Source organism: Cylas formicarius, unplaced genomic scaffold (genome assembly GCF_029955315.1).
Source record: "Cylas formicarius isolate icCylForm1 unplaced genomic scaffold, icCylForm1.1 PGA_scaffold_5__7_contigs__length_24384050, whole genome shotgun sequence".
In the NCBI taxonomy this organism is placed as follows: Eukaryota; Metazoa; Arthropoda; class Insecta; order Coleoptera; family Brentidae; genus Cylas; species Cylas formicarius.
In genome coordinates, this window is record NW_026844341.1 from 19,424,167 (window position 1) to 19,441,519 (window position 17,353).

The window sequence follows — 17,353 nt, forward strand, 5'->3', positions numbered from 1 at the left end:
ACTCACACTTTCACGTTACTTTTTCTATATATTCTATATATATATATATATATATATATATATATATATATATATATATATATATATATATATATATATATATATATATATATATATATATATATATATATATATATATATATATATATATATATATATATATATATATATATATATATATATATATATATATATATATATATAAATAATTATTTATTATAGATTACTTAACAAATTTAAAAGGTGCCTCTTTAATATGCGGTCTACTGCAAGCTTATTTGGTTAGTTTTGGTTAATTTATTGTTGTTGCACTAAATCCAAAGCGAAATTCGAGAATAACAATCTGACCTCAAAGCTTGGGTAGACCCCTAATCTAAATGGCTAAAAACCGCCCCATTAAAAAAAAACTCTCTGTTTACATAAAGCGAACTTGTTTTTCGAGCCTCTTGGTCCACGTGTTGCCGTATTGCTCGAAAACAGGCCGAAAGAAAGAGACGAAGTTAAAGGGCTGGCCGGGAGGGGGGGTGGGGGGCTGTACCGGCATATTTCTTTCGAAACTCGTTATTTTTCCTTTTCCGCGAAGAAAAATTGTAACTTCAAGGAATTCGTCATCCGCGCTTTTTTTGTCATGCAAATTTTGCCCAAACAGTGAGAGAGAGGCAGCGGCGGAATCCGAACGGGGTTTCTCCCTCCCCATTTTTGTTTGATCCCCATGTAATCGACGCTGTTATTCGCAACGGGACGCCGAAATATTGCGCGTTTTATTTTTTAGAGAAATGGCCCAACGCGAGCGCACTGACGGTTCCGCAGCGAAATAAACCACATTCGTGTAACCTCCGATACCAAGGCAACATAACTACGAAGATTCAGGCGAAAATGCGGTCGATTCGAACTCTGCTCCTATTTTTACAATCCTATGCACAGCAAACAAATGTTATTTTTTACCAAACCAGTACCAGCCCGGTTCATTTTTCCGGACGCAAAAATCACACGCGTCCAATTCCAACCGAGTGACGTATTCGCATGCACACCGTTTATAGGGAAATATGAACACGAGGAGTGCCGCCGAGGCGGCGACGACGGCTTTTGTTTTCCTTAAATTTCGCAAAATACCTGCCGGAAGACCCTCGTAGCAGGGTCGCAGAACAGCGAGGAGTGTGCATCGCATTGGGCCTGCCATCCTGCGGCGATCGACCTAACTAGTCAAAGTTTTCAAAGATTAGTTTTGGTTAGTCTTCGCAATTGGCGCCATCTGTTATTTTATTAAAATTATATCGTGAGTAAATTACCGGTGGAGTGCCGAATTTTATATTATAAGCGCCGCCTATGTGACGCTATAGAATTACCGGTCAAGTTTGCAAAGGTTTGAGCGATGTGCCTGTAGACGTCGCCAGAGGAAGTTGTCCAGTCGCCATCTATAAACGCGTACGCGCATTTCATATAACCTTATTATCGTTTTTTGCCAGAAGAAAATGCAAATGTCAATTCCGGAAACTGCTGCACATCAAAATTCCTGATTATTTAACATTTCACTAGGTCGTTCTCGAAATAAGTCTGCGCGATGGCTCTTCAAGCGTCCAAAAACATCACCAACACCATAATGATGCAAACCAAAAGCAAGTAAGTTATAAGAAAGATGTTATCGACGCTTAATTTTAGAGATATCTTATTCGTTTTCAAGGCTATGGACGCCTGCGGGACAACTCCTGAAACGTTGCACGTCCACTGAATGGGCGAACTTAAGCGAGAGACCTAAGAAGAAGGTTACGGACATGCCCCCAATGGACGAGCCTGTGAAGGGGCTGCCAAAACCCGTCTACGCCAGTTTACGGGAAGAGCACCAGCACACGCAGGTGACGGTGCTTTCGAATGGCCTAACTGTCGCGTCCGAGAACAGATTCGGCGAATTTTGCACGGTCGGGGTCATAATAGACTCTGGGTCAAGGTACGAGGTGGCCTATCCGAGTGGGATATCGCATTTTCTCGAAAAACTCGCATTTAACGTAAGTTTTTTTTGCGAATCTTCTGAGCCATAATATTATGTTACGCGCATTTCAGTCCACAAAACACTACCCTGACAGGGACGAAATGATAAATAAGCTAGAAAAGCACGGCGGCATATGCGACAGCCAAGCGTCTAGAGATACTTTTATTTACGCGGCGTCCGCGTACACCTCCGGCCTGAATGACGTCATACAACTGTTGGCCGAAGCAACTTTGAGACCCCAAATAACGTCTGAGGAGGTCCTGGGTGCTCGTCAGGCGATTCAGTTCGAATTGGAGATGCTCGCAATGAGGCCCGAGCAGGAAACCCTCCTTACAGACATGATCCACGCGGTAATTGCATGATTTATTGTCTTGTCTTACCTTCATATCATAATCATCATAATAATAAGTTTATTTCAGAGGCAAAGAAAGGCAAATCGGTGATGATACCGGGATATACTTCCTTAGTAAGCATTTTACCAGGAACAAAAAACTAGTTTTTGTAGTTTTTGAGGATAAAATTTCTCAGATTTTTTCTTTAATAACTGGTAATATGCTTTTTTTACACAAGTAAATCCTTATCCTCACTTTTATTAAATATCTGTCAGATTTGCTTACAAGCCTTGCAGAGACGCGAGTCTCGAATCGATGGTGATTTTTTGTAGGCCGCATACAGGGACAATACACTGGGGTTGCCCAAACTGTGCCCGACCGACAACCTGGAGAAAATCGATCGGGAATTGCTGTTCATGTACCTGAGCAAACATTACACTCCAACAAGTATGGTCGTGGCCGGGGTGGGGGTGGAGCACGCGAGACTAGTCGACGCGGTGCAGAAATACTTCATTGACGTGAAACCCTTGTGGGAGACGGAAAGTTTGTACTCAAAAGCACCGGACATAGACAGAAGCATCGCCCAGTATACGGGCGGGATGGAGCAGGAGGAATGCGACGTGCCCCAATTCGCGTCCGCCGGCCTCCCCGTACTGTCCCACGTGATGATCGGGCTGGAAGGGTGCTCCCACCAAGACAAAGACTTCATCGCGATGTGCGTGCTTAACATGATGATGGGGGGCGGAGGCTCGTTCAGCGCCGGCGGGCCCGGCAAAGGGATGTACACACGCCTCTACACGAACGTCCTCAACCGGTACCATTGGATGTACAGCGCAACCGCGTACAACCACGCCTATTCGGATACGGGGCTGTTTTGTATACATGCGAGCGCACCGCCCACCTACGTGCGCGACATGGTCGAGGTCATCGTCAAGGAGATGGTCACGATGAGCGGCAACGTTGGAGAGCAAGAGCTGAGAGTGAGTTTTTATATTTATTTAATTATTTATTGATGCCTATTAAAAATGTTAAAACCAAATTTTGGAGGCAGGGCAAACAAATCTCCTCCTCCTGCCTACTATACGGTGTTTCGAAAAACATGCGCTCAGTCCTTATAAAGGTATATCCAAAAAATACTTGGTTTCGAAGATAAGATACTGCTTGTTAAATATCAAATTAAATTATAAACGATGGGGCCAAATTTCAACCAAGTTGGACAAAAACTTCCACAGGCTATTGTAATTCTTTTTACAAAACTTCTGGATTCCTCCTGCATCGATTTTTGTTGAGTCGAACTGTTGGCTTCTTAGCAAGTTCGACTCAGCACAAATAGACGCAGGAGGAATCCAGAAGTTTTGTTAAAACTAAAAAATATTTAACATATTTTAAAGAAGCGATTTTTTTCTAATATCAACTCTTTAAATATTTTGTTTTTTTTTTTATGGCCCGCCTTGGCCCACCACTCTAGTATATAAGACCCCTAAAATAAATAAATAAAAAATATATCTGCAAAAAAGTTTATTTTTCAAATTACAAAATATGTTTTGTAGTAAAAAGCCTCTTTTTTAACATAAAACTCCCCAAGGGACAGGGAATGGGTTCACATTGAAATATAAAAATATATACCAAAGAAAAAAGAAAGAAAAACTGCCTTTTAAAACTTTTTGTGTTATTTGTTTATTTTTTTCTTTTTAACCTTAAAAAATAGTAATTTCTCTGTTGAAGTTTTGCACTTTTGATAGGTAAATTTTTGCCTATTTGCAATGGGACACCCAAAACATCTGTGGTAACTTTGACTGAGCATTAGTCTCTATTTTAAACTGATTTAATTTATTTATTTATCAAATAGAAAAAACAAAATGAAATAGATAAAGATTCAATCCTAGTATGCTACACTCTTTCTACGGCCTGTATGTGGACGTTATACGAAGCTGACCACACACAGTAACAATAATCCGGCTGTGGAGGCATAACAGTAATCTGACGGAATACTCTGGAAGTCCAATGTACAACAAAAAATGTTATTTGAAAAAATACTCCTAGTTTTTATTTAGTTCTGAAACAATTTAAATAACGCCTTGTATAATTTGGTGTTTTTTTGCCTCATGTCTGTTCTCGTGAAACAGCTTTCTTCATAACTGAACTTAATTTCAGCGAGCGAAAACGCAGCTCCAATCGATGCTGTTGATGAATCTCGAGTCTCGGCCTGTAATGTTCGAGGACATCGGGCGGCAAGTACTCGCCACAGGCCACAGGAAACGGCCAGAATACTTTATTAGGGAAATCGGTGTGTTTTAGTGCCCAACCCGGAGGAATTTAATAATTTTTTTGATTGGTTTTCCAGAGAAAGTGACCAAGGACGATATAGTAGCGGTGGCAAAGCGCCTGCTTAACTCTCAACCTGCCGTGGCGGCGAGAGGCGACCTGAGAAAGATGCCTTCGCTGGAGTACATCCAGGCGGGCCTGATCGACTCCGATGGGAAGATGCCCAGCAGCAGGAAACTGTCCTTGTTTAGATAGGTCGATGTTCATTTGGTTTTGACATTTGCTCAAGCAATTTTCAAGGCAAAAGCGAAAGCGGCATCAAGCGGGGCGCTTAAGATTTTATAATTTTTAGCGACTGTTGTAATTGAACCTTGTACATACCTTACTACTTAATTTTTTTTTTTAATAAATCCATTTCTGCAACCTTGGTGAGTGAAACTCCGGCAATCCTTCCAAAACGTATTTATTGAAACATAACCTTACAAAATTAAACTACTTCAGAGGGATGAACCGGGAACTGTGGGTAGCGCCGATACCAGGTCTGCCGTGTTTGACGGGTTTGTATGTCAGTGAAAACTCTCCTAGGTAATGGCCGATCATTTCGGGCTTGATCTCGACCTGAGTAAAAGCCTTGCCATTGTAGACACCAACGATAGAGCCTACCATCTCGGGAACTATGATCATGTTCCGCAGATGAGTTTTTACAATTTCAGGCTTTTCCAATGGAGGGGCCTCCTTCTTCGCTTTGCGCAGTTTCTTAACGAGAGCCATCGGTTTTCGTTTCAGGCCGCGGCTGAAGCGCCTCCGGGCTCGGCAGTGCATAAGCTCCATCAGTTGCTCGCTACAAACGCGACCGATAAAACGGGTACGTGAAATTTTAATACGAACTTTTACTTGGGCATATCGAGAAGTTGGTCCAGGTCCACGCCGCGGTAGGTAAACTTCCTGAACGCCCTTTTCTTCTTGATCGGTTCTTCTCCCTAAATATATACAATTATTTCGAAACATAACCTCAATACTGAAATTCGATTAATAACCCGATAAATTAAAAAATTTGCTGCTTACCTTATCCGCCATGGTTATTTTAAATTATCAGGAGAAGTTTCGTTATAAACTATAAGCGGATTTTCACGATAAGGTTGGATTATGAATTAATATCTTTAATCAATACGCAGCCATTAAAGTTGGCAGCTAGAGGGACAAACTTCTTAAAAATAAAAAGCACTAGAATGTGCTGCCAATATGTCGTGTCGTAATTTCAATTTTTGATAATGTTCTGATAAATTGAAGCAAAAAAAACGGATTTATTCACTTCATCAAAACCAAATAAAATACAGAACAAGAAATAAAAATAATTTAATTTTTTTTCATGCAGATTATGTTAGTTTTGTTGGTTGCCTGCTCTGGATTTTATAAAGGTCATTGCACATCTTACAATGACTATATTCCAAAATGTTATAGAAACTTGGCGTTGACAATCTCCTCGTTGTTTTCGTCATATATATTTTTTGGGAAGTTGGTGAAAACATTTTGCATAGGGTTTGATTTTTTTGCTAGGATCTTCATAAAATATCGGCAGCCTCCCTGCAAAGGAACCCTAACTTGAAACGTCAATCAAACATGTCATTCGATTTTCTTAAAATGGCGGAGATCAGTGTTTATGATGTTATGTAAACGAAGTTTTCTGGTGTTTGTTCGCAAAATTGTGAGTTTTGTTCGTCGAAGGTAGAGGCGATCGCAGCTTCGGAAATGTCCAAACGATTAGTCGAGCCTGCAGCGTCTAAAATGAGCCGAAACGATCGTTTCGCTCAGATGTCTAATCAAGAACGACTTATCGAGGAGAAGAAACGGGAGATCCAGGCGAAACTGGAAGCCCGTCGGAAGCAAACCAGCGAAAGTAACAATAATGCAAAGTAAGTGCTTAAGGTTTTGCACCTTAATCACCGCATACGTAAATTTATTTCTGAGACGCGGCTTCTTTTTTTTTCAGCGAAACCAAAACTGAGGTGGATAAACCGGGCATCGTCAACATATTTTCTAACGACGGTTCGTTTTTAGATCAGTTTAAACAGATGAAGGAGAAAAAGGTGGAGTCTCGCCTGAAATCATTTAATAAATTTAAGGAGCGCGAGGATAAGAATTTCATGTAAGTAATGCATACAAAAAGTGTTTCCGGTTGAGTATCTATGCACGATCTGTGCAGGGACAAAAGTAAATGGGCTCCGAGAAAGAGATCGCCGTCGCCGTTGGATCGATCGAAAAAATCGTCACGATTTTCCACCGAACAAAAAATCACAATAAACACTAGCAAGTTTTCGTCACAGCACTATGAACCGCCGCCTCCGCCGGCACCACTGCTTCGCACGGCCGACAAACCTCCAGCGGTAGTGGCCGACGTCCGACTGAAAGAAGACCCGTCGCTCACTGAACCGCCAAAACATCCACCTTATTGTGTCATGCCTTGTTCCTTCGGACCACAACCATTGAACGTGTTGGAGCAACAGCAGCAGCAGCAGCAGAATGACAATCAGATGGTCAATGTGGTGTTGGTGACGCAGGAACAGAAAATCTTTGTCAGCACCACTCCAACCAACGTAATGCCCGCCGTGAACCCCACCACCTCTTTGACGATGGTGTCGTTGCCACCGCCCATGCTGCCTCCGCAGGGTGTCAGTTTTGTAACCCAGAGTCATCCAATGTCGGTGAGGCCGCCGGGCATGCCCCCTCTCGAACTTGCCTCCATCCCACCTCCAAATCCTATTCAGGTGAGAGTTCATACTTCTTTTGATTCCTATTTGATATTTAACCTTTTTTTTGAAAAAATGGTTATCTTTTAAAGACAATAAAGACCTTGGGGAAACAGAGAAATCGTCAACCACCCTGATTTATTGTTGATATGATTTTTGTATATAGTTTTTGCTTTTTGATTATGGCGAAATCAAGTTTTTTCCCCGAATTTTAATGATTTTAAATATTTTTTAAATGTTTTTTCCAAGGTTTTCTACAAGCACATTATCTGCACTCTTCGTAGCCACACTCCGCTAGAGTAGAATTATTAAAAGGTTGTTTTTTGTATTTTATTTTTGTTTATCTGATATAAAAAAAATATAACAGCTGCCCCATAACAATTTTTATACACGATGATTCTTCAGCTATTTTAATTGTTATGTAAATATTAATTAATTTTTTTTATAGGAAATTTGTGTGATTTGCAATCTTTTTTTCGCAGGTGGTCAACTACCAGGTGGCGCAGCCGCCGGACGGATTAAACGCGATGAGCGTGCCGCCCCCTACCTCCATCCAGGTGCACGGGATACCGTCCGCGTCCTTGAATGAAATGCCCAAACCAAAACCCATGGAGATGCTCTCGGTAGGAGGCGGTGACGAGAACCCCATTACCGATCATGATTTCATAAAAAACGTGCCGCCTCCGAATAAGTCGGTCCCACCCCCAAACGCCCACCTCCAAACGTCGTTCATGGCGCAGGCGCCGCAAAGTGTTTTGATTCACACGGTCAGCTCCGCCGCTGGCCTCGTGTCCTTGCAAGCGCCGATGCTCTCCAACGGGATCCCGGTGCTGCAAGTGCCGCCCCCGGCACCACCGCTGCAAATTCAAAACACGTCAAACGGGTCGGGTTTCGCACTGGGTGCTCCGATACCGCCCCTTATGGGGCAGACCATATTGCCACCGCCAGGGCTAGGGGTGGACGTGTGTCGGCCGCCTCCGGCCATTTTAGCCGGCAGCGACGTTAGCCAGCCACCACCGAACTTTATCAACCAGCCGCCGCCGCCAATCACTAGCCAATTGCCCCCGATGACAGTGCCGCCGCCGTCGATACCGCCCCCTTTCAGGGACGTGAGCGCAGGTAGGGTTTGTTCGATGTTGGCGGTCGAGCCGCCTCCTTTGTCCTTTCCCTTAGGCTTCCGTTGCGTTTCAGGGTAGGCAACCACATTTGGCAATGCGTTTTACTTATTTTTTTTTTTTTGTTCTGTGGTAAATGTTATATCAATATGCAGGGATGACTATTTTAAAGGGGGTGGGGGGTTGTTTAGAGGTTTGAGCCCCGCACCTTGGAGGGGCACGACATTTATGTGTCGTGCGAGGCAAAAAACGCTGCCTTATATATTGCCAGATTTTAAAAAAATCAAAACAGTTCTTATTCAAATATTTTCATTTTCGTGATAGTGACCATTTTCTCTCGATGATTATCAAATTAGTATTAAATATATTTAGTTCTTTAATCAAATTGAACTTTTTTGATTTATTTTTTTTCCAGTGTATAAATATAAAACAAAAGTAATGAAGATAGGAGTGGAGTTCACCACATTCGATTCTTTTTTCGTTTTTGATCGTTTATGTTTATACTAACAACAATAAAAAATTAGTGGTACCTCACATACAGGACGATTCCCAACGTATACGTATAAACATTACTCATAATGGTAACCACGACTTACTAAACTATCATAAAAAGGGTTAAAAAAAAATAAAATTACACCTAGAGAAAGTAAACTGCATAAGGAAAATACTCAATTATACAAATTAAAACATGCAAGCAATCTTAACTAAGTTACTTTAAATTACAATTAAAAAATTAATAGGTTTTATGCACAAACACAACCTTTAGCTAAATAAAAAGACATAATTGATTAGGATGCCAAAATCCTTGAAAAGTTGGCGACAGGAGTTTCTGTTTACAACAAATAGTTGTAGCAATCTTCTGCGTAAACAGCACTTTATTAACACCACCATACTTTAAATTTAATTTTTAATATTTATTTGAGAAAATCTTGGTTAATTAAAAGTACGAAAAGTAAACTGCAGAGGGTAGACAGTGGAATTATTAGCCGAATTTGTCTGTAATTAGTTGTCAGCGGTTTATCTCTGATAAAACTAGTCCATTAATCATTGTTTGTCTTTGTCGAATTCTCAAGCCTATGCCTATACGTTAAGAATCGTCCGGTACTTCTTCGGTTGTGATCGCAATGATACAATTTAAAAAAACTGCGAGGATGTGTGTGTGTATGTGTGTGTGTGTGTGTGGGCGGTCATCCCTGCTCGTGTTCCCCGCGGGCCCGTTTAGTGACGTGTTGTGAAGTTTTCCCCCCAGGTACTGCGGATTTCGAGGCGATGGCGTCACTCGCCCGCATGGTCGCCGACTGCGGTCCCAGCGTCGAGGACGTCGTTAAACAGAAAAAAACGCAAGACCCGAACCTGTGGTACGCAACGGGCCCGATACGCACGCGCCCCCTTACCGTAACGCTCAGTATATACACATAAAATACATATTTATAGTTTATTTTCACGTAAGACGGGGTTAGTTTACTCTTACTACTCGGATACGTCGTTTAACGACATAATGCCGCGTTTAATTGCATCGCATCCGGGGGTCATTTCCTGTTTCTTTCTCTGTTTTCGCACCGCGCGCGGGGCGCAGGTTCCTATTTTATAAAGAGTCGGCCGCATACCGTCAGTACGCCGGCCTAGTGGAGCAATACAAGCGCGAAAGCGGCGGAGACGACGGCGCCGATGACGTCAAACCTCCTCCGCCGGACCCGGAGGACATGTACGAGCCGGAAATGGCGCTCGAAGACGAGGAACCACCCATCAAGGTCGAGGTCAAACAAGAGCTGCAGGTCGGTCTCACCATAAATTGCATAGAGCTAAACTAACACCGATTATTATTCCGCCATCTATCAATCGAACTATGAAATACATTCTTCAAATGACCATGTTTCTGCCGCATCCCGCATTTCGATCGACGAGCCTCTGTTAGATATAATACTACCAAGGTATTTGTACTCTTCGCATTGATTAACCTACCACAAGTTGGGATCTTCTTCTTGACCTATTCTTAAGTATTCTGTTTTAGCCGTGTTCAGTTTCATTCTCGCTAAATTATATTCTTCTTGTAGTTTCCTTAACATGTAATTTATAACCTCGTCGCCATTTGCAATTAGTACCTGATCATCAGCAAAAAATAATGTTGACAAGTAATGGTCGCCAACCTCAGTTTCCATACCTGAACATTTTTGTCTCTATCTTTGTGGCATTTCTTGTATAAAATTTTTTAAACAATGTAGGAGAAAGGCAACATCCATGTTTAAAACCCTTTGTCACATGAAATAATTCTGACAAGGTGTTTTGGGTCTTAACGACACTCTGTGAATTCTTGTGTAATACATCCTTTATCTCCGTTCTCGTCAAAATATTAAATAAAAATAAAAGTTTTAAGGGTACCGTGTTGTAGGCTTTTTCAAGATCAATGACGACACGTTTTTCTATAATCTATATATATATATATATATATATATATATATATATATATATAAATATATATATATATATATATATATATATATATATATATATATATATATATATATATATATATATATATATTATATTGTTGGACTTTTATCTTTTATCAAGGGCACTATGACAAAACCAAACGCTTTTAAAGTATAAACTTCCATATGATGCTACCTCTTCAATTTTAAGATTTGTGTTTGTCTCTTTTTGACTGTACCCCTTTCTGAAGAAGGTCATAGAAGACCGAAACGTCAATATATGGACAAAAAAAATTTTAATCGCTTTTAATACAAAGACCTATAACCCAAGAACCAAAAGCTAAACATAAATATAGAGAAGGTCTAAGAAAAAACAAAATATAAACAATATATATATATATATATATATATATATATATATATATATATATATATATATATATATATATATATATATATATATATATATATATATATATATATATATATATATATATATATATATATATATATATATATATATACATTATATATATATATATATATATATATATATATATATATATATATATATATATATATATATATATATATATATATATATATATATATATATATATATATATATATATATACAGGACCCTCTTGCTTAGAAGCCACTCTGGTCTTGTATGTCTCGGTACTCCAGTTCCATACTCTTCTTCAGTATCCAACCATACAACCTTCCTACCGAGCTAGTGACACTATGTTTCTTTTTAAATATTTTTATCAAGGTTTATTTAGAAATTGTTTAAAATTGCTCTCTGCACGGAAGGCACTCAAGAAACATTATATAATAGTAATGTAATATATTTGCAATTTACTAACAAACCAGCTTCACAAATCAAAGTAACGCGATTTATAGATACTTAGACTTTTACAATATTTAATTGACCCTTAATTTTATGAAGAGTGCTTGTAGTGCTAGTTTTAAAGTAAGAATGACCTGGCTCCTGAAATAGACAGAAAATATCACAAAAACGGGTAACAGAGTCACGAGTAATATTTTATTGTTACTTATGCATATAGAAGGAGCTGATGAAATTGTAATAAATAAAATGTGTGTTTGAAGTCTCTGTTACTTCCTACTCACTTCTCATCGTCAATTTTTTATGTTCAGGAACACGAGGGTTCCACGAAGTCGGATCTTGGAGCCAAACGAAAACGCAAAAGCCGATGGGGCGACAAAGATCCGAACGTTAGAGCCCCGGCCATCGTGCCCGCCCCCGTATCAAGTAAGTTGTTCAAATAATGGCGAAAATTGGTTGGTCGATCAGGTATATTCATGAGTTCTGCGCCGGAGGAGATGAATTAATGTTAAAAGTGATCTGGGCTCTAGGGACTCTTGGAAGCATAAGTTAATAGATTTGCAAATACCGACTCTCATATATACTTATTGTCTGGTTAGTATTAAAAGTAATCTCAGTGAATTTAAAAAGAATTGCGATTTCCACTCTTACAACACTCAACCTATTTCATCAAAAAAAATGGTTGGGTTCGAGAACCTTCATTTTATCAGATTCGGTAATTGTGTCTCAATGATTTCTGTAATATAGTTTGTATATTCCATATATGTTTTTATTTTAATCTGGTTCGTTATTCGATTGAGAAATTTTTACTATCTAAAATCTAACGCAACCTTGGCATGTGAAAATACTTATGTAGCGCAGCGCAGCGTAGTTTTTTTAAATTCCGATTACCAAAATAGTTATCATTGTTAAATATTGTTTTTTTATTGCGCTTGGTACCTTTTCATCTTTTAAGTATTTGCAAAAACAATCAGAAAATATGCCGGAATGGCTTAAAGAAGAGTACCTTTTCGATGAAGAAGAATTAGCGCCCTCTAGGTGCAGCGTTCCAATAAGTTTAAAAAAAACGCCAATTTTTATTATGCTATACTTGTACTATATTATTTTTTAAAATTAAAATGCACAAAGGGCACACTTTCACTAATCGAAACCGTCGACCTTCTCTATATATGTCATGTGTGATCCTACACATACAATTTTAATAATTTTTTGTTATGCGGAACCCTATTGGCCGGAACTCTGTACTTATTATTTTCTATTGAGACAATTTTTTTATTCATTTCGTTAATTTGTCATAGTTCTATGCTATTTTCTTAAAAAGCTCCTTTCGAAATTGATTATAATGTTTTGCACTTTATTCAAGTGTTCTTGTTGGCGTTAAGTTTTCAATAATTTCCCGTGGCTGTGAATTTCGTCAAACCGCACCGTTGGATGCGATTAGCCTCCCCCTACGGGCACAGCATTCGATCGCACCCGAGGGAACATTTTCTCAACTCATGTCACAGTGTCGATTAATGCTTTTTGTTTTCGGAACATCGAACTTTTCCTCCACCAGTCTCGTCATATTTTCAGCCCAAGCCGGCGTCGCGACGCCCACGCCGATCCTGAGCAAAGTGACGCGGAACGATCCCGCGCTGTTGCACTACGCGAGAACGACGTACGGGTCGACGAACCTCAGCGAGGAGGATTGGAAAAAGGCGGAGGACAATTTCAAAATCCACCTGCTGTACCAGGACATGTTGAAGAAGCGCGAGGACGTGGAACGTCTCAAACAGCAGGGAAAGAACAAATACGAGTACGATTCGGACGAGGACACGCAGGGCGGCACGTGGGAACACAAGCTACGCGAGAAGGAGATGACGGCGACGGAAAGGTGGGCGACGGAGCTCACCAAGCAGGCGGAGGGCAAACATCACATCGGCGATTTCCTGCCGCCGGAAGAACTGAAACGGTTCATGGAAAAGTCGAGCGCCGTGAAAGAGGGCCGGCAGCCCAACTTTTCCGACTACAAGGAGTTTAAAATTAAAGAGGACAATATCGGGTTCAAGATGTTGCAGAAGTTGGGATGGTCGGAGGGACAAGGATTGGGGTCGAATAACGCGGGGATAGTCGAACCCGTGAACAAGTAAGTGACGGCCAAACATCTAACGCCACTAATTTGAATAAAAAAAATTGGGAAAATAATGAACAGCCATACACTTTAAAAGTATTTAAAAAATTACTTTTTAGTTTTATTTCACTCAATAGTGTATTTTGTAGTGGACCGTGAAGACCATTCTTTAGTGGTAACAAAAATACTGAAAAGTTTATCTTTATCGCAATAAATTGAAAAATAGAACACAGTAACCTCGACCCCCTGCAAAATCGAACTGACGTTTCTGAAGGAAAGTTCGTATTTCTGTAACTACATCTTTTTAGCAGAGTTCTTGTTCATATTTGAAAATTACAGGATCTGATGGGACCGTTTTTTTGTTTTAAGATCTTTATTTCGAGAGTCCCAAGCTTCTTCACCGAGCTGTCCAATTGGAATCATGAAATATGACATAATTTTAGAGGTATCCCATTGTACCCCTCACATAAGTCAAAATACTGGTTCAACACAGGTATTTTTTGCTCTGCTCTGCGTTCAGAATTTAATTATTGTATCTTCATCAATACCTCGTAAAGGCCGTATTGTCATTGTTGATGCTACCAAATTCAAGCTTTGATCTATCAAACTTGCAAACCCATATATTTTAAAAATAAATCCTGAACCGTAACTAGGCTAGAGGGTATAATAACCCCGTAAAGATGAGGACTACGTCATAATACGTGTATAGCTCTACATTTCACCAACTAATTACACTTGACACTTAATTTTTTTTTTCTTTTCTATAATGGGATCCCGAAATATTTTGAGAAAAAACTGTCGTTCTAGTGCCGCATCCATGTTGTATGGACCTTCTCTTGTATGGAATCTCTCTTTAGTAGCTATATCGGTTTGCCTAGAATGGTATTTCTGATGTTTGGCCGGGGTTGCCCCTAAATTGACTTCCGTGGCGCGGGGATAACATGTGGTATTGTAGGGGCGCGCCCAGGGAACACACCCAGGGTTTGGGATTGAACGTGAGCGACGCCACCGAGGGCGAGGACGAATACGAGTCGTATAGGAAGCGAATGATGCTCGCTTATCGGTTCCGGCCAAATCCATTGGTGAGTGACTAGTGAGAGGCGTTTTAAAGTTGGACGTTTCGTTTGGTTTCAGAACAATCCCAGGCGGCCATACTATTGAACGGAGACGTCGTCGCGCGGAATTGAAATGTTTATTGGACTTGTATATAGATAGTAATAAATAGATAGTAAGGTTAAGCTATCAAGAGGTAGTTTTTTTATTTGCCCTGCGCACCCGCCAAAAGATATATTTTTTTGTTAATGTTGGTTATCTTAAACCCCGCGCATTCACCAAAAAGTAAAATCTTGTAAAAATTTTATTGGTGTGATCATGTGCATAAAATTTATTGGCTTTTATTTGAAGAAAATGAATTTATCAAAATAAATAAGAACTAAAAGTTCAGATTTTCACAAAATTATATATTTAGGCATGACAATTGTTTCGACAACACCGTGTCGTCGTGTAAAAATACATAATTTCGTGAAAATCTGATCTTTTAGTTCTTATTTATTTTTATATAATGTGTACTTAAGAATAAACAAACAAACAATCTGCCATTTTTAACAGCCAACATGAATTTTTGTAAACCAAAAGAAAGACTTCAAAGAATTGAATGATTAAATAACAAGCACGAAGCCAATATGCCGTAAACAACAGTTGCCTAAAACCATCAAGAATTAACACACGGCGGCCAGTTGAAGTGTAGATCTACGGCAGCAAGATTAATTAAGAAATTCGCCCCTTAGAGTCAGCAACTTAATATACTCTCCACCGTCCGACCGCACAACGAACTGCGCGATTTTACAAATCGCCAGAAAATTCACGCCTGGTATCAGGAGAGCATAACCGTCGAGGAGGTATGAAAAATTTAAAAATTGGCGCGCAGGCGCGCCACCTAGCGCTGAAGATGGATAATTCCGTTTCCGGTACCTCCTCACCGAATCTGTTCTCCTGGTGCGAGGCGGCCGTCGCACGGAATTTATGCGGTATTGGGACAGCATAATTTGTTCGAGACAAAGGACGCGTCCGTTTTTGTTACCGGAAATTGCCGCAGTCTTCGTCGTACCTTTGGGTCGGCTGCGGCACGGCGGAATTCTGGCAAAATTTGCGGTTTTTATCGGGAGCACAGAAATGCGAAGAGGTTTCGTACTGTGCTTTTGTTGTGACGGCGGGGAAGAGTCACTTACCGACCCGGCGACTCGTCGAGTATTTTGCTTAACAAAAAAAATAAAAATATTGTACGCTGCTTCTGGACGAATAGTTGGCAATAAAATTAAAATGAAGTTTAAGTTAAGTTTGATCTAGTGTTTGTTTTTTTTGTAAATTTACTCTTTGCAGTTATGCAAAAAAGTATTTGAGAAAAACAAGAAATATTAAGTGACCCCTATAGGAATAAACCTCATGGTCAGTAATTTTCTTAAAGGTAAAATCAACATTCATTTTTATTATAGCATTATTACTAATCAGATGAAAAGAAAATCATACCCAATAAACAAATAAATACTATATTAAGGACAAATTACATTAGAAAAACTTTAGTACAAATCTGGCTGTCTTATTCGGGGCTCCCTGTTCAGGTTCTTGCAATGCTGCTTCAACAATCGCATAACCTCAGTGTCGTATTCCTTCGGGATCTGTTTTATCTCCGTCGCCCAATAATATATATCCCAATCGTTGGATGGTGTGTTAATCAGCCTGAAAAAAGAAAGATATTAAACACCACAACACTATTTAGCACTCGAGCTCACTTGTCATAGCAATCGACTTGTTCTTTAGTGAAAGTACTTAAATATTTGGAGGCGAAGGTACTGAGCAAAAGATCATTTTCCAGCATACCCCTCTTACGCGACTGATAAACAAGCCTAAAACACACTCGTTAATTTCTCCCTACCAAAGTTTGTCTCTTACCGGGCTTTCTGCTGTTCTGGGCTCTCGTTATCCCTCTTTTTCTGCTCGGGGATATTGATAATGAATTCGTCCGGAGGATCTACAACGCCCGAGCTACTCAGTCTGGCTGTCGCCGTAAATTTCGCGACCCAACGTTTGCTCAACCGTGTCTGAAAGTAAGGTTAATTACGTAAATAAATGAAAACTAATATACGGAAGCAAAACTGACCAATGCCAATTTTGTTGAGAGCATCACGTTTTAATATAAAATCTGCAACAGTTACTTTCGACAGTGAGTTTTAAACAAATTCAGAAAAAATTGTCAAAATAATCGTATATGCAACCATATATTCAATTTCATGTTTTTCCTTTAGTAAAGTCAGGCACCTGCCCTGAAGCCGCTCGACCAAATATCATGCAACCATTGGTATATTTTCATGACAAATCAATTTAATGAGCTAGCTTCTTACTATTTACCACTGCCTGATACAAGCAAAGCGTATTATAAACGTTATTTATCACATATATTAAATTCAATTTCAAAAGATATTTCAGAATATTTACCTACGTAATGGCACCAACAAAACTATGC

General features: G+C 39.7%; 4 protein-coding genes across 6 annotated transcripts; 2 read left to right on the top strand and 2 right to left on the bottom strand.

Annotated features, from left to right (window-relative positions):
* Window positions 1-1,403: 1,403 nt before the first annotated feature.
* On the top strand, window positions 1,404-4,994 carry LOC132701866 (mitochondrial-processing peptidase subunit alpha). Its single transcript, XM_060670118.1, has 6 exons — window positions 1,404-1,620; window positions 1,682-2,003; window positions 2,059-2,337; window positions 2,652-3,299; window positions 4,474-4,606; window positions 4,664-4,994. The coding sequence occupies exons 1-6, from the start codon at window positions 1,562-1,564 to the stop codon at window positions 4,837-4,839; spliced, it is 1,617 nt and encodes a 538-aa protein (XP_060526101.1). The 5' UTR covers window positions 1,404-1,561; the 3' UTR covers window positions 4,840-4,994.
* A 36-nt stretch (window positions 4,995-5,030) lies between these two features.
* Window positions 5,031-5,808, bottom strand: LOC132701867 (small ribosomal subunit protein uS19). The gene is made up of 3 exons (XM_060670119.1): window positions 5,650-5,808; window positions 5,479-5,564; window positions 5,031-5,425 (listed from the first exon to the last, which is right to left on the bottom strand). Exons 1-3 carry the CDS (start codon window positions 5,659-5,661, stop codon window positions 5,077-5,079), a joined length of 447 nt encoding a protein of 148 aa, XP_060526102.1. The 5' UTR covers window positions 5,662-5,808; the 3' UTR covers window positions 5,031-5,076.
* Window positions 5,809-6,018: 210 nt separating this feature from the next.
* On the top strand, window positions 6,019-15,079 carry LOC132701865 (SURP and G-patch domain-containing protein 1-like). Of its 3 annotated transcripts, XM_060670117.1 has the most exons (11): window positions 6,376-6,497; window positions 6,575-6,590; window positions 6,643-6,730; window positions 6,788-7,349; window positions 7,814-8,450; window positions 9,684-9,804; window positions 10,023-10,221; window positions 12,035-12,149; window positions 13,296-13,848; window positions 14,789-14,915; window positions 14,968-15,079. In XM_060670117.1, exons 3-11 carry the CDS (start codon window positions 6,657-6,659, stop codon window positions 14,992-14,994), a joined length of 2,415 nt encoding a protein of 804 aa, XP_060526100.1. In that variant the 5' UTR covers window positions 6,376-6,497; window positions 6,575-6,590; window positions 6,643-6,656; the 3' UTR covers window positions 14,995-15,079. The 3 variants fall into 3 exon arrangements, with proteins under 3 accessions (XP_060526098.1, XP_060526099.1, XP_060526100.1); XM_060670115.1 differs by having other exon boundaries at window positions 6,019-6,497; window positions 6,575-6,730; XM_060670116.1 differs by having other exon boundaries at window positions 6,019-6,497; window positions 6,575-6,730; window positions 9,696-9,804.
* Window positions 15,080-16,383: 1,304 nt separating this feature from the next.
* On the bottom strand, window positions 16,384-17,122 carry LOC132702284 (succinate dehydrogenase assembly factor 2-B, mitochondrial-like). The gene is made up of 4 exons (XM_060670823.1): window positions 16,991-17,122; window positions 16,783-16,931; window positions 16,623-16,736; window positions 16,384-16,569 (listed from the first exon to the last, which is right to left on the bottom strand). Exons 1-4 carry the CDS (start codon window positions 17,012-17,014, stop codon window positions 16,410-16,412), a joined length of 447 nt encoding a protein of 148 aa, XP_060526806.1. The 5' UTR covers window positions 17,015-17,122; the 3' UTR covers window positions 16,384-16,409.
* Between the last annotated feature and the right edge of the window lie 231 nt (window positions 17,123-17,353).

What these genes read in the sequence shown, in the direction of transcription:
- LOC132701866 (XM_060670118.1), top strand. Translation starts at nt 1,562, where the DNA reads ATGGCTCTTCAAGCGTCCAAAAACATCACCAACACCATAATGATGCAA. An exon ending in ATGATGCAAACCAAAAGCAA is followed by an intron (nt 1,621 to 1,681) that starts GTAAGTTATAAG and finishes TTCGTTTTCAAG; the next exon opens with GCTATGGACGCCTGCGGGAC. An exon ending in TTGGAGAGCAAGAGCTGAGA is followed by an intron (nt 3,300 to 4,473) that starts GTGAGTTTTTAT and finishes ACTTAATTTCAG; the next exon opens with CGAGCGAAAACGCAGCTCCA.
- LOC132701867 (XM_060670119.1), bottom strand. An exon ending in CAACTTCTCGATATGCCCAA is followed by an intron (nt 5,426 to 5,478) that starts GTAAAAGTTCGT and finishes TCGCGTTTGTAG; the next exon opens with CGAGCAACTGATGGAGCTTA.
- LOC132701865 (XM_060670115.1), top strand. Translation starts at nt 6,334, where the DNA reads ATGTCCAAACGATTAGTCGAGCCTGCAGCGTCTAAAATGAGCCGAAAC. An exon ending in ACGCAAGACCCGAACCTGTG is followed by an intron (nt 9,805 to 10,022) that starts GTACGCAACGGG and finishes CGCGGGGCGCAG; the next exon opens with GTTCCTATTTTATAAAGAGT. An exon ending in GGTTCCGGCCAAATCCATTG is followed by an intron (nt 14,916 to 14,967) that starts GTGAGTGACTAG and finishes GTTTGGTTTCAG; the next exon opens with AACAATCCCAGGCGGCCATA.
- LOC132702284 (XM_060670823.1), bottom strand. Translation starts at nt 17,014, where the DNA reads ATGCTCTCAACAAAATTGGCATTG. An exon ending in TCTCAACAAAATTGGCATTG is followed by an intron (nt 16,932 to 16,990) that starts GTCAGTTTTGCT and finishes CCTTACTTTCAG; the next exon opens with ACACGGTTGAGCAAACGTTG. An exon ending in CAAGTCGATTGCTATGACAA is followed by an intron (nt 16,570 to 16,622) that starts GTGAGCTCGAGT and finishes TTCTTTTTTCAG; the next exon opens with GCTGATTAACACACCATCCA.